General features: G+C 41.5%; 1 protein-coding gene across 3 annotated transcripts in view; it reads right to left on the minus strand.

Moving 5' to 3' along the window:
* RIPOR2 (RHO family interacting cell polarization regulator 2) overlaps positions 1-14,804 on the minus strand; it is a 163,758-nt gene that overhangs the window by 97,136 nt on the left and 51,818 nt on the right. For 2 of the 3 annotated variants that reach the window (XM_040432880.1, XM_040432882.1), the window contains exons 2-3: positions 8,191-8,317; positions 7,057-7,212 (exon numbers count right to left, since the gene is read on the minus strand). In XM_040432880.1, the coding sequence (XP_040288814.1) occupies positions 7,057-7,212; positions 8,191-8,317 (283 nt within the window). The remainder of the gene's footprint in view (positions 1-7,056; positions 7,213-8,190; positions 8,318-14,804) is intronic. The other variant, XM_040432881.1, reaches the window with a different exon arrangement.

A 14,804-nucleotide genomic window follows, 5' to 3' on the forward strand; every position in this document is an offset into this window, starting at 1 on the left:
CCCTCATATACATTGGTCACAAGTAGCCAGGAAGTGGCCAACCACTTGAATATTAAACCTTTAAAAAAATAATTTTATGACACACATACTTTTTTAAAACTACGAAGCTGTGAGAACTCATTTTTTGCAGGGTGACCTATAGTTTTTATTTGATACTATTTTGGAGTGTGTATGACATTTTCATCCCCATTTTATTTTTATTTTGGGGGAGGGGTAGGGTTAAAAGTCTAATCAGCATTATTGCCGATCAAGGACTCTGCCACCAGGTGTCTGCTGTGTAATGACGGGTGCCATCTTTAAAGACACATTAGGATAGGGTAGGAAAAAGGTTAAATTCACTCAATGGCCACTTTGTAACATACACCAGTTCATTAAACATATATAGTTAACCATTCAATCATAGGTTAACAATTAAAGTATGCACATGTGGTTAAAGGATAACGGTCTTTTTTTTTTTTGCTAAAGTGTAGGGCAAGTGATAGGTAACAATTTTGCAATAGACTTTATTTAGCCAAAACGTTTATTTTTGGTAGAAAACTGGGGCTGAAATGGCCCGTAGCAGCACTCTTCAAAAGAGCGTTGCTAAGGGCCATCCGTCTCAGATTAGAAAAGACGGGCTGTGCAGCCGGACACTATGCTTCTGCCTCGTGCTTCCCTGGGAGACAGAAGGCTGGGCACAGGAGTCTTAGGAGTTAAAATGACATTTATATTCCCCCTTTCTATGCAATCTAATGCTCCGTTACATTCACTGACCTGCGATCCCTGTGATAATAATTCATGAAGCAGCAGCCGGAAGTAGAAGCACTGTGCGCAGTGAGCTGGCGGCTGCTTCATGAATTATTATCACAGGTCAGTGAATGTAACGGAGCATTAGATTGCATAGAAAGGGGGAATATAAATATAATTTTAACTCCTAAGACTCCTATGCCCAGCCTTCTGTCCCCCAGGGAAGCAAGGGAGGCAGAAGCATAGCATCTGGCTGCACAGCCAGTCATTTCTAATCGAGACGGATGGCCCTTAGCAACGCTCTTTTGAAGAGTGTTGCCAAGGGCCATTCTAGTTTTCTACCAAAAATAAACGTTTTGGCTAAATAAAGTCTATTGCAAAATTATTACCTATTACATTTGTATGGGGTTGTCTTGGAGACAAGCATATGGATTTCCGCAAGCCTCATTCAGATGCCACAGAAAATTTAACAAAATCTGCACTGTGTGGAGGCACCCCAAGAGGTTCACTTACTTGATTTTGACAAAAACTATACAAAGATACACTACTCTCAAAGAGTTGGGGATATTTGGCTTTCGGGTGAAATTTATGTAAAATGTAAAAAAAAGTTCACGTTACAGTCACATTAGATCATGAAAGTAGGGTATTTAAGTAGAAGCAGCAATGGGGATTTCCTCATCTCAAATAATTTATTGAAACAAAAACCAACACCAGTGGTGGGTATACCTCCACAAAAATGTCAGTGTCTCAATAACTTCTAATGTGGCCTTGAGCATCAATTACAGCTTGACAACGATGTCTCATGCTGTTCACAAGTCGACTTATTATCTGCTGAGGCATGGGGTCCTACTCTTCTTGAAGGGCGGCCCTCAGGTCATTGAGGTTCTGGGGTACAGAGTTAAAGGCCTCTACATGGAGACTCAGCTGATCCCATAGGTTTTCAATGGGATTCAGGTCTAGAGAAAATGCAATCCCACTCCATATGAGGTCCCCCAGGCTCCATCAGCCATTTCCTAATGACACGACCTTGATAAGCTGGCACATTGATCATGAAGATGACATTAGGCCTGTGTTGTTCATGCAGAGGCACAATGGCTATATTATGTTATTCAAGTAGTATGGGCTTGTCACTGTACCGCTGACAAAGTGTAGGGCAGTTCTGTATTGACTAGGCACTCCTGCCCACACTAACACCACCAAAGGCTCGTTTGGGGACAACCGTGCCTGATGCATAGCGTATCCTTGACGTCTCCAACATCGTTGGCAGCCATCATTTCTGTTCAGCGTGAATTGACTTTCATCAGTCAACCGCATTGAGGCACACTGGTCCCTTGTCCAGCAAAGATGCTCCATGGCCCATGCAAGGTGATGATGCCTGTGGTACCCTTGCAGGTTGTCTAGCACGCAGAACACGCTGATGTAAACGGTTTTGAATGGTCTGACGAGAGGCACCCAAAATGTAACACCTCAAATGTTCCTGGAGTTGTTAATCATCCAGTTCCGCAGGGCATTGTTAATGTGGGATGTGGCCAAAGGACGTCCACTTCTATGCCTTTCTGTGACTCTTCCAGTCTCTCTTCATCTCTGTTGCAACCTGCTGATGACACTCTAAGCTCAGTGGCCACTTCCGTCTAAGAACATACTGCTTAAAGCCTCACGATGGCGAGTTACTGTTGATCAATTGTTAGGCGTCATCTTGGTCTCATGATGTCAAAATGTGAACAGCATGATGAGGAGGACTGTTTAAATACCAATTCTAGGGAGGGGAGAGATGGGGCTGATTGTGTTTGTTTAAGCCTAGTGTGCTAAAGCTTTATAGTGCATAGGTGATGTCACGGTCTGTTACTAAAACAAACAGGTCTTACACATGTTTATGCTTATCTACTCACAAGGTCTCACAGTGGGTGGGTGGGGGGAGGGGAGTTTGGTTGTTGGATCTTTATGTTAAGGATCCTGTTTATTGACTATCCTGTTTTGTACAATGAGTATTTTTGCACTGTGTTGAACATAATATATGACAAGAATTTTGTAAAATGATAGTTTATTTTTACAAAATAAACATTTATCTGATTTAAATAAAATAAAAATACCAATTCTAATTGAACCACGAAATTTATTGGGCAATTCATGGATCAAACACCTGTTGTGAATTTTGCCGTTAAGCTCCTTGTGCAAACAGCAAGTTGTGCAAAAAGTACTGAAACTTTGAATAGTTGGAGATGTGCATTCAAAAGTTTAAGGTTGAATGTGAAGGTTAGAGTGCATTTTAGGTTCATCCTGAAATTTCACCCACAAGCCAAATATCCCTAACTTTTTGTGAGTAGTGTATGATTGACTATGGAATGATTTCTGGGGGGACACACACAATAGAGGAGAAATTCAGAAACAGCTGATGTTCTTTGCCTTATTAATAAAAAAGAAGGTCAGAGGAGAATGAATTGACTGGTTCAAACTGACTGGAAAGTGACAGTAACTACACAACTGTTGATTATAATGTAAGGCTGACCTCCTGACCGGTATCTCTATCGAACCTCCTTCTATACACATGAAAGTTCGACTTGTCAGTGTTCGGTCAGTGATTTCCATCAGTGATTTTGAGCCAATACCAGGTGCGGCTCTAAGCACAGAACAGGTGCAGATCTTCTCAATATACCTTATGTCTGTGGAGGCTCCAGTCCTAGTTTTGGTTCCCAATCACAGATGTCTGAATAAGACTTTAGTTGAATCTGCATGGATTTTAAATAGGGAGAGTGGACTAGGCTTCTGCTAGACAGCACCAATATCGATATTGATCTGAGGTGTATGGCCAGCTGTAACCTGTAGGCATTATTATTTATATATATATTTTTTTTTTAAACTCGTTTTATTGAAATTCAACAAGAAAGGCATGTTACATTTTTAGAGTAGACAAGGATTAATACATTTAGGGAATATCTCACGCAGGAGATACAGTGCAAGCACTGCAGTGCTTAACAGTTCTGCATTTAAATCCGATACAGCATAAAAATTTACATAATCAAATGACTTCTGGAGGGAGAACGATGGAGGAGATCTAGCCTCAATATGCATGTTAGCATGACATTATACATCGGTTACAGAGTACATACAAGCATTATGCACAGTCAGAGGTGATGCACACCATTCGCCCCACACTTTATCAAACTTTTGCGGGCACTTCCTATGGATAAAGATAACCTTTTCCATACTAACAGCCTGATTAACCAGCAACTTCCATTGACCCACCGTAGGCACTCTATCATCCATCCATCTCAGGGCAACAGCTTTTCTGGCAAAGAATAAGGTTTCGCTCAAGAAGATTCTGTGATGATGGCCCCAATCCTCCTCATCCAGGATACCAAGTATACAGCTCTTTGGGCACAGCGGCACCGCATTTGGAACTATAGCAGACAGCACTCCTATCACTGCTGCCCAAAAGCTCTTCAAATATGAGCAGTCCCACATGAGATGCCAGAAATCCGCTCCCTCCTGATGGCACCTATGACACCTACTGTGTGTCAGTCTCCCCATTTTCTGCAGGCGAACAGGTGTAAGGTAACTCCTATGCAGGATAAACAACTGAATCAGCCTATTAGTTACTGACGGAGAGACCCTCACTGGAGACAGCAGCGCTTCATTCCAATCGTCAGCTGATAGGGAAGGGATGGAATTTCTCCATTTCTCCTCAACAGCAAGGGGATTCATCAGCGTGCGGTTATTAAGCAAATGTGTATAGAGTGCAGAGATAATACCCTTCGGGCCCTGTGATCTGAGAACTCCTATCAGAGGGTAATTAGAAATTTTCCGGCCACCTGCTGCGAACTGTGCCGTTAGCGCATGTCTCAGCTGCAGGTATCTAAAGAAGAATGAGCGAGGTAGTTCAAACCTCTCCTGCAGCTGAGAGGAGGAACATAGATTACTCTCAGCATATAAGTCGTTCAGTTTGCGGATTCCCTGCGCCTGCCACCATCTAGCACCCTCTAAATCTTTTAAGTGAGCAAACATGGGATTATCCCATAACGGGATGTCATCTGGGATGTCTTTAAACGACCTCATTTTCGCAGCATTCCATACCTGATGGGCCATTCTATGAATAGGGAGCAAGCGCATGGAAATAAACCTCTGCCCCTCCAACACAGGCCATAGAGAGGATAATCCTAGATACTCCCTAAGGTAGTATTCTGCATTAGGTAGATCAGTTGCCTGGACCCAGGGGGTCAGAAGTTTCAGCTGTCCAGCTAGATAATAAAGGAAAAAATCAGGTAAAGAAGCGCCACCTTCTAGCTTGGGCCTCTGTAGGACCTGAAGGGACAGCTTTCGCCTGGATTCCCCCCACACAAATTTAGTCACTAACGAATGAATGCGAGCAAAGAATCCCTGCGATATCGGGGTAGACGCATGCGCCAGCAGATACAACCCTTTGGGCAAGAGAGTCATCTTGACCAAATTTAATCTTCCCATAATAGAGAGTGGCAAGGTCCTCCATGTCCTGAATTTATCCATGAACATGGACTCCAGGGGTGCAATATTCAGGGAGTACGCTAACTGGGGGTCCCTAGTGATAACAACCCCTAAATATTTGAAGAAATCTACTACTGGCAGATTGCAATACTGAGGTGGCCACGTGTGTATCCACAGAGGCATAAGTGCTGATTTCGTCCAATTTATGTGTAAACCCGAGAACTCTCCGAACTTGCTAATTATGTCAATTGCTCTAGGGAGTGTTGTCTCAGGTTCGTCCATAAAGAGAAGGAGATCATCCGCATATAATCCAACTTTGTCCATTCTCTCGCCCATGGATATTCCCTTGAAGATCTGATCTTGTCGAATCCTTAAAGCAAGGTGCTCTATGGCAATGGCAAACAAGAGTGGTGACAGAGGGCAGCCTTGCCTGGTTTCTCTGTGAAGAGTAAAGGAGTCAGATATTGATCCATTTACAAGTACATTAGCCTTGGGGAGGCGATACAAAATCTCCACCCACTCAATAAATTTAGGGCCAAAGCCAAAACAGCGTAGTACTTCCAGTAGGTACACCCAATTTATATATATTTTTACAAATGGATCTATTAAATGGATGGGAAAAAAAACAAAAACGTACTGTTGTATTCAATCTGTTTTATGAATCCTCTTATTTTTGCTGGACTGTGAGGTAAAGAACCATGTCCCATCCAGTTATAAAGAAAAACAATAATAAAATAAGACAGGAACGCAAACCAGACAAAATGTATGCACTCTTGGCTTACGTTGTTTTCTATATAAGCCTATGTATCCATTAAAGTATCCTTTCTGTTTCGGAGTACAAATGGATAACATGGTGTTAAAGAGGCCTTAGACATGCGCTGTTCTCCAATTGTACATTAAACTCACTAATATAACCGTATGCAGCATACTACTTAGCACCCCCTATTGGTGATTGAAAGCAGCTAGAAATATGGAATTTGTTACCTCCCCAACAGCTTTCTACTGCTATCCAACTTTTCCTTTCCCACTTGGTTTGGTCATTTTTCTGCGGTTCCTCTTACCCTCGTGAGAGAAACTGCTCAATATCTGGTTGTGCCTTATTAACCTACATTCATGGTTTTCATTTGTAAAACATCACTTTGTCAGTGTGATGTGACACTGTTATATCGAGGCTATGTTCACATGGCAAAACAGGCGGCAGATCAGTAACTTAATTAACATAAATTCATGATAATGGGGGAGATTTATCAAACTGGTGTAAAGTAGAACTAACTTAGTTGCCCATAGCAACCAATCAGATTCCATCTTTCCTTTTCCAAAGGAGCTGTCAAAAATGAAAGGTGAAATCTGATTGGTTCCCATGGGCCACTAAGCTAGTTCTACTTTACACCAGTTTGATAAATGATTCCCAATGTCTATAAAGTGATGTGGAATATGTCAGCGGCTATATAAGCAAGTATAATAAATAAATTAGAAGATGAAAGTGGGTTTTGGAGGCATAAATGCTGCTAAACACACTCCACATATGCCTCCTACTCAATGTATTTTACTCCTTTCCCACTAACTTTTATGGAAAAGCATGCCCAAGTGCAATAGGGCATGTATTTCCCATTGAAGTCACTAGGAAGCTTTTTGTTAGAACACGGATCACTCACTGTAAAATTCACGTTTTACACAATCAAATAGTCGCGTGAACATATCCTTATTGTCATGTATGACATTTCTTTTACCGTTTGGTTACAGTATTTTTTGGTGCCTATTTGAATTGCTGGTTTTGCCCACTTATATCATGCTGTGGAAAAAATGTTCAAACAGCTGTACCTACTGCACAGAGGAGTACTTGAACATATGACTACATTTTTGGATACTTACTCAAGACCATTTTTTAAGGCGCTATATATTTCTTCTACTCTCTCTGGCTGAGGTTCTTTGGAAGAGCTGTTTTTGTGGCCCAGATTGTGCATTTTCTTTTGCTTTGCTTGCGGCTTTTTAGGAACGGAAGCGTTTCCAAGAAAAGAACTACATCTGCTGACAAAAAAAGTAAAGTTATACAATTACTGCATCACAGACAGCCATAAAAATTCAAACATGCCAGGGATATGCACAGATCTAACCTCAGGCCAAAACACGCAGTTTCCAAATTCTAGTAAACTACATATTAATATAAAAACAAACAAAAATGCTAAAATGCTCGATTGTACTGTGAAACAAGGGAAGGGGTCTAAACAGATTACTTCCCTGGCTAGGTAAGGAAGGCCCTGTGCCCACATGGAGAGGCGGGTGATGAATATCTACTGCCGCTCTATTCATTCTCTATGGGACTGCCAAAGATAGCCAAGCGCTGTACTCGCCTGCAGCACTATATATAAAATAAATGCAACCGTCGTGCACATGCACTTGGGACCCAAGTTCTTGTGATTGTTGGAGGTGCCAGCAGTCCAATTCCCACCGATCAGATACTTAAGAACGTCCTATCTTGCCACAATCCACGTAACTTGCCAACCTTCATATGAGATAACTCTGCCCATTCTGTCCCAGTTTACACAGAAAAGCTGACAAGCGAGTCACAGAAAACAATAAGTGCCAGCTTATGGTGTCTGCTCTAGTGATCAGTATGAAAACAGAAATATGTCAGGACTGTATTACGTGGATAACAAAAAAAAAACAGCACTAATTTTTTTATAATAAAAATGACAATGTGATTTTCTGAATGATAAATCTCTTGTAATAAGGCACAATTACACACAGGAAATCATTAACAATCATATGAATGAATAGACCTGACAGACAGTGTGGAGCCATATTTGTGATTCAATCCTGGAACATACCGTATATGAGTATACGTCAGAACAGGGTCACAGAGCAGAAAATCAAACATTCTGGGGGAGACTTATCAAGACTGGCGTCCCCATACTGTGCTGAAGTAAGAAGCTCCCAATTTATTTGGAGGCACATCTCTTGCATTCCCGTGCTCCAGAAACTAGGAGCCTGCATAATGTGACTTACCTAGATCTCCTTTCTGGAATGCCACTAAAACCGGCAAATGACTGACTTCGAAGAATGCCATTAGGTCCTCCTGGAGGAAATGTCTGAGCGCCCACAGACATGATATCAGGACTTCCAAAAGATAACTCTGAAACACAAACCAGACTTGGTTTTAAATGCACAGTGTCTGCGTAAAACTAATACAATAAGAAGCTTTCAGTGAAATCATATCTGATGAGTGAAGCCTGGACAACAGTGATTGAAGGCTGATTGTATCTGGGTTGTAAACAGTTAATGCAGCAGAAGCTCTGTCTCTTATGTTATACGTATAAATTAGATAATATTTAGATATCCATTTCTAGAATTTCCCTAAAAAACATTGCATTGATATTTAAAGAGGACCTGTCACCTGGATATCTATAATCTAATTATTATACTACCTTATAATGCGTCCCCAGTGATGTCTTGGCAATTTCTCGCGAGAACTGGAGCTCCTTCTCCCTGGCTAAGAGCGAAGTGCTCTGATTGGGAGAAGATAACCGCACCCAGGAGAATTTCAAGTCCACGCCTAGTATATCCAAGTCGCCTCATTAGCATATGAGGCACCAAAAGATACGGGGACCACAGCGGACGAACGAGGGGTTCTTTATAGAAAAAATAAATAAATGCCAAGACATCACTGGGGGACGCACTATAAGGTAGTATAATAATTAGATTATAGATATCCAGGTGAAAGGTCATAACATACAATATAGGGTTATGTAACCTTTAGAAATAGAGCTCTATTTTTGTAACTACATGGGCAAAAAACATTTTACAAAGTTAAGCTTTTTAAAGGGAATGTCATAAATAACTTCAGATACAAGTATATAGAAGAACACTTGTGTCTTTACTTTGGTTTTTAATGTTGTAGCTATCTTTTTTTTTTAAAAAATGTCCCTGGGGCATATTGGGACATGTACTTTCTTTCTGCATTGCTATATGCAGTGGATATAAAAAAAAAAAAAAAAAAAAAAAAAGTCTACACACCCCTGTTAAAATGTCAGGTTTCTGTGATGTACAAAAAATGAGACAAAGATAAATCATTTCAGAACTTTTTCCACCTTTAATGTGACCTATAAACTGCACAACTCAAGTGAAAAAAAACCCAGAAATCTTTTAGGTAGAGGGAAGAAAAAAAATATAAAAATAAAATAATATGGTTGCATAAGTGTGCACACCCTTAAACTAATACTTTGTTGAAGCACCTTTTGATCTTATTACAGCACTCAGTCTTTTTGGGTATGAGTCTATCAGCATGGCACATTTTGATTTGGCAAGATTTGCCCACTCTTTTACAAAAACACTCCAAATCTGTCTCCTGTGCACAGCCCTCTTCAGATCACCCCACAGATTTTCAAATCGGATTCAGGTCTGGGCTCTGGCTCCGCCATTCCAAAACTTTAATCTTCTTCTGGTGAAGCCATTCTTTTGTGGATTTGGATGTATGTTTTGGGTCGTTGTCATGCTGAAAGATGAAGTTCCTCTTCATGTTCAGCTTTCTAGCAGAAGCCTGAAGGTTTTGTGCCAATATTGACTGGTATTTGGAACTGTTCATATTCCCTTTAGCTTAACTAAGGCCCCAGTTCCAGCTGAAGAAAAAACAGCCCTAAAGCATGATGCTGCCACCACCATGCTTCGCTGTGGGTATGGTGTTCTTTTGGTGATGTGCAGTGTTGTTTTTGCACCAAACATATCTTTTGGAATTATGGCCAAAAAGTTCAACCTTGGTTTCATCAGACCATAACACCTTTTCCCACATGCTTTTGGGAGACTTCAGATGTGTTTTTGCAAAATGTAGCCTGGCTTGGATGTTTTTCTTTGTAAGAAAAGGCTTTCGTCTTGCCACTCTACTCCATAGCCCAGACATATGAAGAATACGGGAGATTGTTGTCACATGTACCACTCAGCCAGTACTTGCTAGATATTCCTGCAGCTCCTTTATTGTTGCTGTAGGCCTCTTGGTAGCCTCCCAGACCAGTTTTCTTCTCGTCTTTTCATCAATTTTGGAGAGACGTCCAGTTCTTGGTAATGTCACTGTTGTGCCATATTTTCTCCACTTGATGACTGTCTTCACTGTGTTCCATGGTATATCTAATGCCTTGGAAATTCTTTTGTACCCTTCTCCAGACCGATACCTTTTAACAATGAGATCCCTCTGATGCTTTGGAAGCTCTCTGTGGACCATGGCTTTTGCTGTGGGAAAGACCAACTAGAGCAGCTGAACTTTATTTGGGGTTAATCACAGGCACTTTAAATGATAGCAGGTGTATGCTGACTCCTATTTAACATGGTTTTGAATGTGATTGCTAAATTGTGAACACAGCTACATCCCCAGTTATAAGAGGGTGTGCACACTTATGCAACCACATTATTTTAGTTTTGTTTGTTTTGTACAGTTTATAGGTCACATTAAAGGTGGAAAAAGTTCCGAAATGATTTATCTTTCTTTTTTTTTTTACAGCACAGAAACCTGACATTTTAACAGGGGTGTGTAGACTTTTTATATCCACTGTATGTGCTTTATGTCAGCTGCAATGAATGGGAGTCAACTGACAGAAATATCAATAGACTATTATTCATTTATTGTTGCTGTACAGAGGTTGCCACCAAGTTTCATACAAGTTGTGGGTTTGCATCGATTACCTTTGAGGAAAACTGTGCATTTTGGCTAACCTGCCATAAGACATACAGTATCTCACAAAAGTGAGTACACCCCTCATACTGACAAGCTGACCTTTAACCTCTGCAGCAATGCTGGCAGCACTCATACAACCTCTGGATATGACGCTGAGCACGTGCACTCAACTTCTTCGGTCGACCATGGCAAAGCCTGCTCTGAATGGAACCTGTCTTGTTAAACCGCTGTATGGTCTTGGCCACCGTGCTGGAGCTCAGTTTCAGGGTGTTGGCAATCTTCTTATAGCCCTCCAGCTGTTGCAAAACTACAACTCCTAGCATGCTTGGACAGCCTACAACTATTAGGGCTTGCTGGGAGTTGTAGTTTTGCAACAGCTGGAGGGCCGCAGGTTGAGCATCCCTTGCCTAGGCCATCTTTATGTAGAGCAACAGTTCTTTTTTTCAGATCCTCAGAGAGTTCTTTGCCATGAGGTGCCATGTTGAACTTCCAGTGACCAGTATGAGAGTGCGAGAGCGATAACACCACATTTAACACACCTGCTCCCCATTTATACCTGACACCTTGTAACACTTACAAGTCACATGACAACGGGGAGGGAAAATGGCTAATTTGGCACAATTCAGCCATTTTCACTTAGGGGTGTACTCCCTTTTGTTTTCAGCGGTTTAGACATTAATGCGGTGTGTTGAGTCGTTTTGAGGGCACACCACATTTACACTGTTATACAAGCTGTACACTGACTACTTTAGATTGTATCTGTGTCAGATCTTCAGTGTTATCCAATGAAAATATAGAATAAAATATTTACAAAAATGTGAAGGGTGTACTGACTTTTGTGAGATACTATATAATACCATTCACTGACTGCTACCTCCATTGATGACGCCAATCGGACATGTGAAATAGACAGTGGTTGTGCAGACACCCTTTAAATTTGTTTTCCAGGACTTGGTGCACTATATGCCGTGTAGTTCTGATGCCTGGTTCTGGCGCTGCATCTTGTAGGAAAAATAGTCAGACCCACGCCAATCTGATATCGGTGGCCCCTTTAATACCCACAATTAACTGAGCCCATAAAATAACTTCACCCAAAACACTTCTAGCCAAATAAAAGCTATTGTAATGTAAGTGCTAGGTTAAGAGAGCCCAACTGAAACCAAACCGTAAACGGAATGTACTCCGTATGCACTCAGTTTCCGTATTTTCGTTCAAAGCTACATGTCCTATTATTGCCTGCAAATCACGTTCCGTGGCTCCATTCAGGTCAACAGGTGTGCAAAAAAAAAAAAAAAAAACTGAACACATACTGAATGTACTCTGTATGTCTTCCGTATCCGTTCTGTTTTTGCAGAACCATCTATTGAAAATTTTATGCCCAGCCCAATTTTTTCTATGTCAACTACTGTATACGCCATACGGAAAAACGGAACGGAACCGGAACCACTACTGAAACAAAAAATGGAAAAACGGATCCGTTAAAAACGGCCCACAAAACACTGAAAAAGCCATACGGTCGTGTGAACGAGCCCTTATACCGATTATTGCCTGGACTGGGCATCAAAACCAAAACTTCAGAAAATCTATATAAAACTACATGAATTGTGAATGCGGCCCTGGAGTATATAATACAGTTTGCAATCCAGTAATTTGAAGTTATATAACTATTAGGTAGGTGGGGGTGGACAGAACGGAGTGGCACATGGGCATGGGCACTGGCGCTCCATTCATCTCTATGCGACAGGCGGAGATAGCGAAGTACAGTATAGAGATGAATGGAGTGTCAAAGTGCAAGCTAGACCTGCCACTGCGTTCATTTCAGGGGGCCTCCGTTCTAGTCATCGGTGGGGGTTCCAGTGTTAGGGCCCTCACCTCTCTAATTATACCCTATCCTGTGAATAGGGAAGAACTTTAAATTAAGCCTTATAATCTTGATTATGAAAAAAGAAACCCAATTCAAAACCCTGAATGTTAGTTTACTTTAGGTCATCTGCGTTCAGGTTTTTTCAAGATTGCCCTTTCCAAACCAGAATAAGACCACAAACATCGGAGGTAAAATAAAATTGAAAGGGTTAATACAGGCCATCCAAAACTAGAAGGAAGATCACTTGTGTTCTTTGAGCCTTGTTTGTATTAATGATTACTTTTTTTCCTGTATGAAATTTGTGAGCCAAGTGAAAACGTTTCCATGACAACCACTGCTCCGCCATACTAATCAGACCCACATTTATATTCAGATCAACTAATCCCAGCACAAGGTAAACCGGCCAGCCTCAAGTGCAACAGCATTTGAAAAATTAGGAAATGGTTAAATCTAGCCCATAAGTAGGGACATTTCCCCAGATAATCCAGGGTTAATGTAAGTATAGCGCCAACTACTGTTTCTATTGTACAGCTTGTGTGTCCAGCTCAGTAAATGTGCCATGGTGGACATACAGTACAGACCAAAAGTTTGGACACACCTTCTCATTCAAAGAGTTTTCTTTATTTTCATGACTATGAAGGCATCAAAACTATGAATTAACACATGTGGAATTATATACATAACAAACAAGTGTGAAACAACTGAAAATATGTAATATTCTAGGTTCTTCAAAGTAGCCAGCTTTTGCTTTGATTACTGCTTTGCACACTCTTGGCATTCTCTTGATGAGCTTCAAGAGGTAGTCCCCTGAAATGGTTTTCACTTCACAGGTGTGCCCTGTCAGGTTTAATAAGTGGGATTTCTTGCCTTATAAATGGGGTTGGGACTAGGGATCGACCGATATTGATTTTTTAGGGCCGATAGCCGATAATTTATACCGATATTCTGGGAATTTTCATTTTTGAGAAAAAAAAAATTCCTACACAAATCTGCTGAAAATTAATGTTTATTGTTAATGTGTATTTTTTTTGTTTATTGTTAACGTGTATTTTATTTTTTTTTATAAATCTTTTTCATTTATACTTAATATTTTTTGTGTTTTTTTTTTTTTTTACTAACTTTTAGCCCCCTTAGGGACTAGAACCCTTGTCCTATTCCCCCTGATAGATCTCTATCAGGGTGAATAGGAGCTCACACTGTCCCTGCTGCTCTGTGCATAGTGCACACAGCAGCATGGAGCTTACCATGGCAGCCAGGGCTTCAATAGCGTCCTGGCTGCCATGGTAACCGATCGGAGCCCCAGGCTTACACAGCTGGGGCTCCGATCGGAGGAGCAGGGGATCCTGTGGCCACTGCCACCAATGAGTAATACTGGGGGGCTTGGGGGGGGCGCACTGCGCCACCAATGAAGATAAGTCTCTCAATCATTCATATACAGGAGGCGGGAGCTGGCTGCAGAATCACATAGCCGGCTCCCGACCTCTATGAGCGGTAGCTGCGGTCCGTGGTAGTTAACCCCTTAGGTGCCGCGGATCGCAGCTACCGCTCATAGAGGTCGGGAGCCGGCTATGTGATTCTGCAGCCAGCTCCCGCCTCCTGTATATGAATGAATGAAAGGCTTATCTTCATTGGTGGCGCAGTGGCCACAGCCCCTCCCCTCCTCTATGTTCTCTCCTCTCATTGGCGGCAGCACAGGGGGAGGGAGACACTGCTTCCTTCTCCCCTGTGCTGCGGAGGGAACACAGAGAGCGCTGAGAGCAGCGCGTTCTGTGTTCCCAATAAGTTATCGGTATATCGGCAAAATAGATGCCGATACCGATAACGTTCAAAATCATCAATATCGGCCGATAATATCGGCCAAACCGATAATCGGTCGATCCCTAGTTGGGACCATCAGTTGCGTTGAGGAGAAGTCAGGTGGATACACAGCTGATAGTCCTACTGAATAGACTGTTAGAATTTGTATTATGGCAAGAAAAAAGCAGCTAAGTAAAGAAAAACGAGTGGCCATCATTACTTTAAGAAATGAAGGTCAGTCAGTCAACCGAAAAATTGGGAAAACTTTGAAAGTAAGGGCTATTTGACCATGAAGGA

Source organism: Bufo bufo, chromosome 5 (assembly GCF_905171765.1).
Source record: "Bufo bufo chromosome 5, aBufBuf1.1, whole genome shotgun sequence".
Classification (NCBI taxonomy): domain Eukaryota; kingdom Metazoa; phylum Chordata; class Amphibia; order Anura; family Bufonidae; genus Bufo; species Bufo bufo.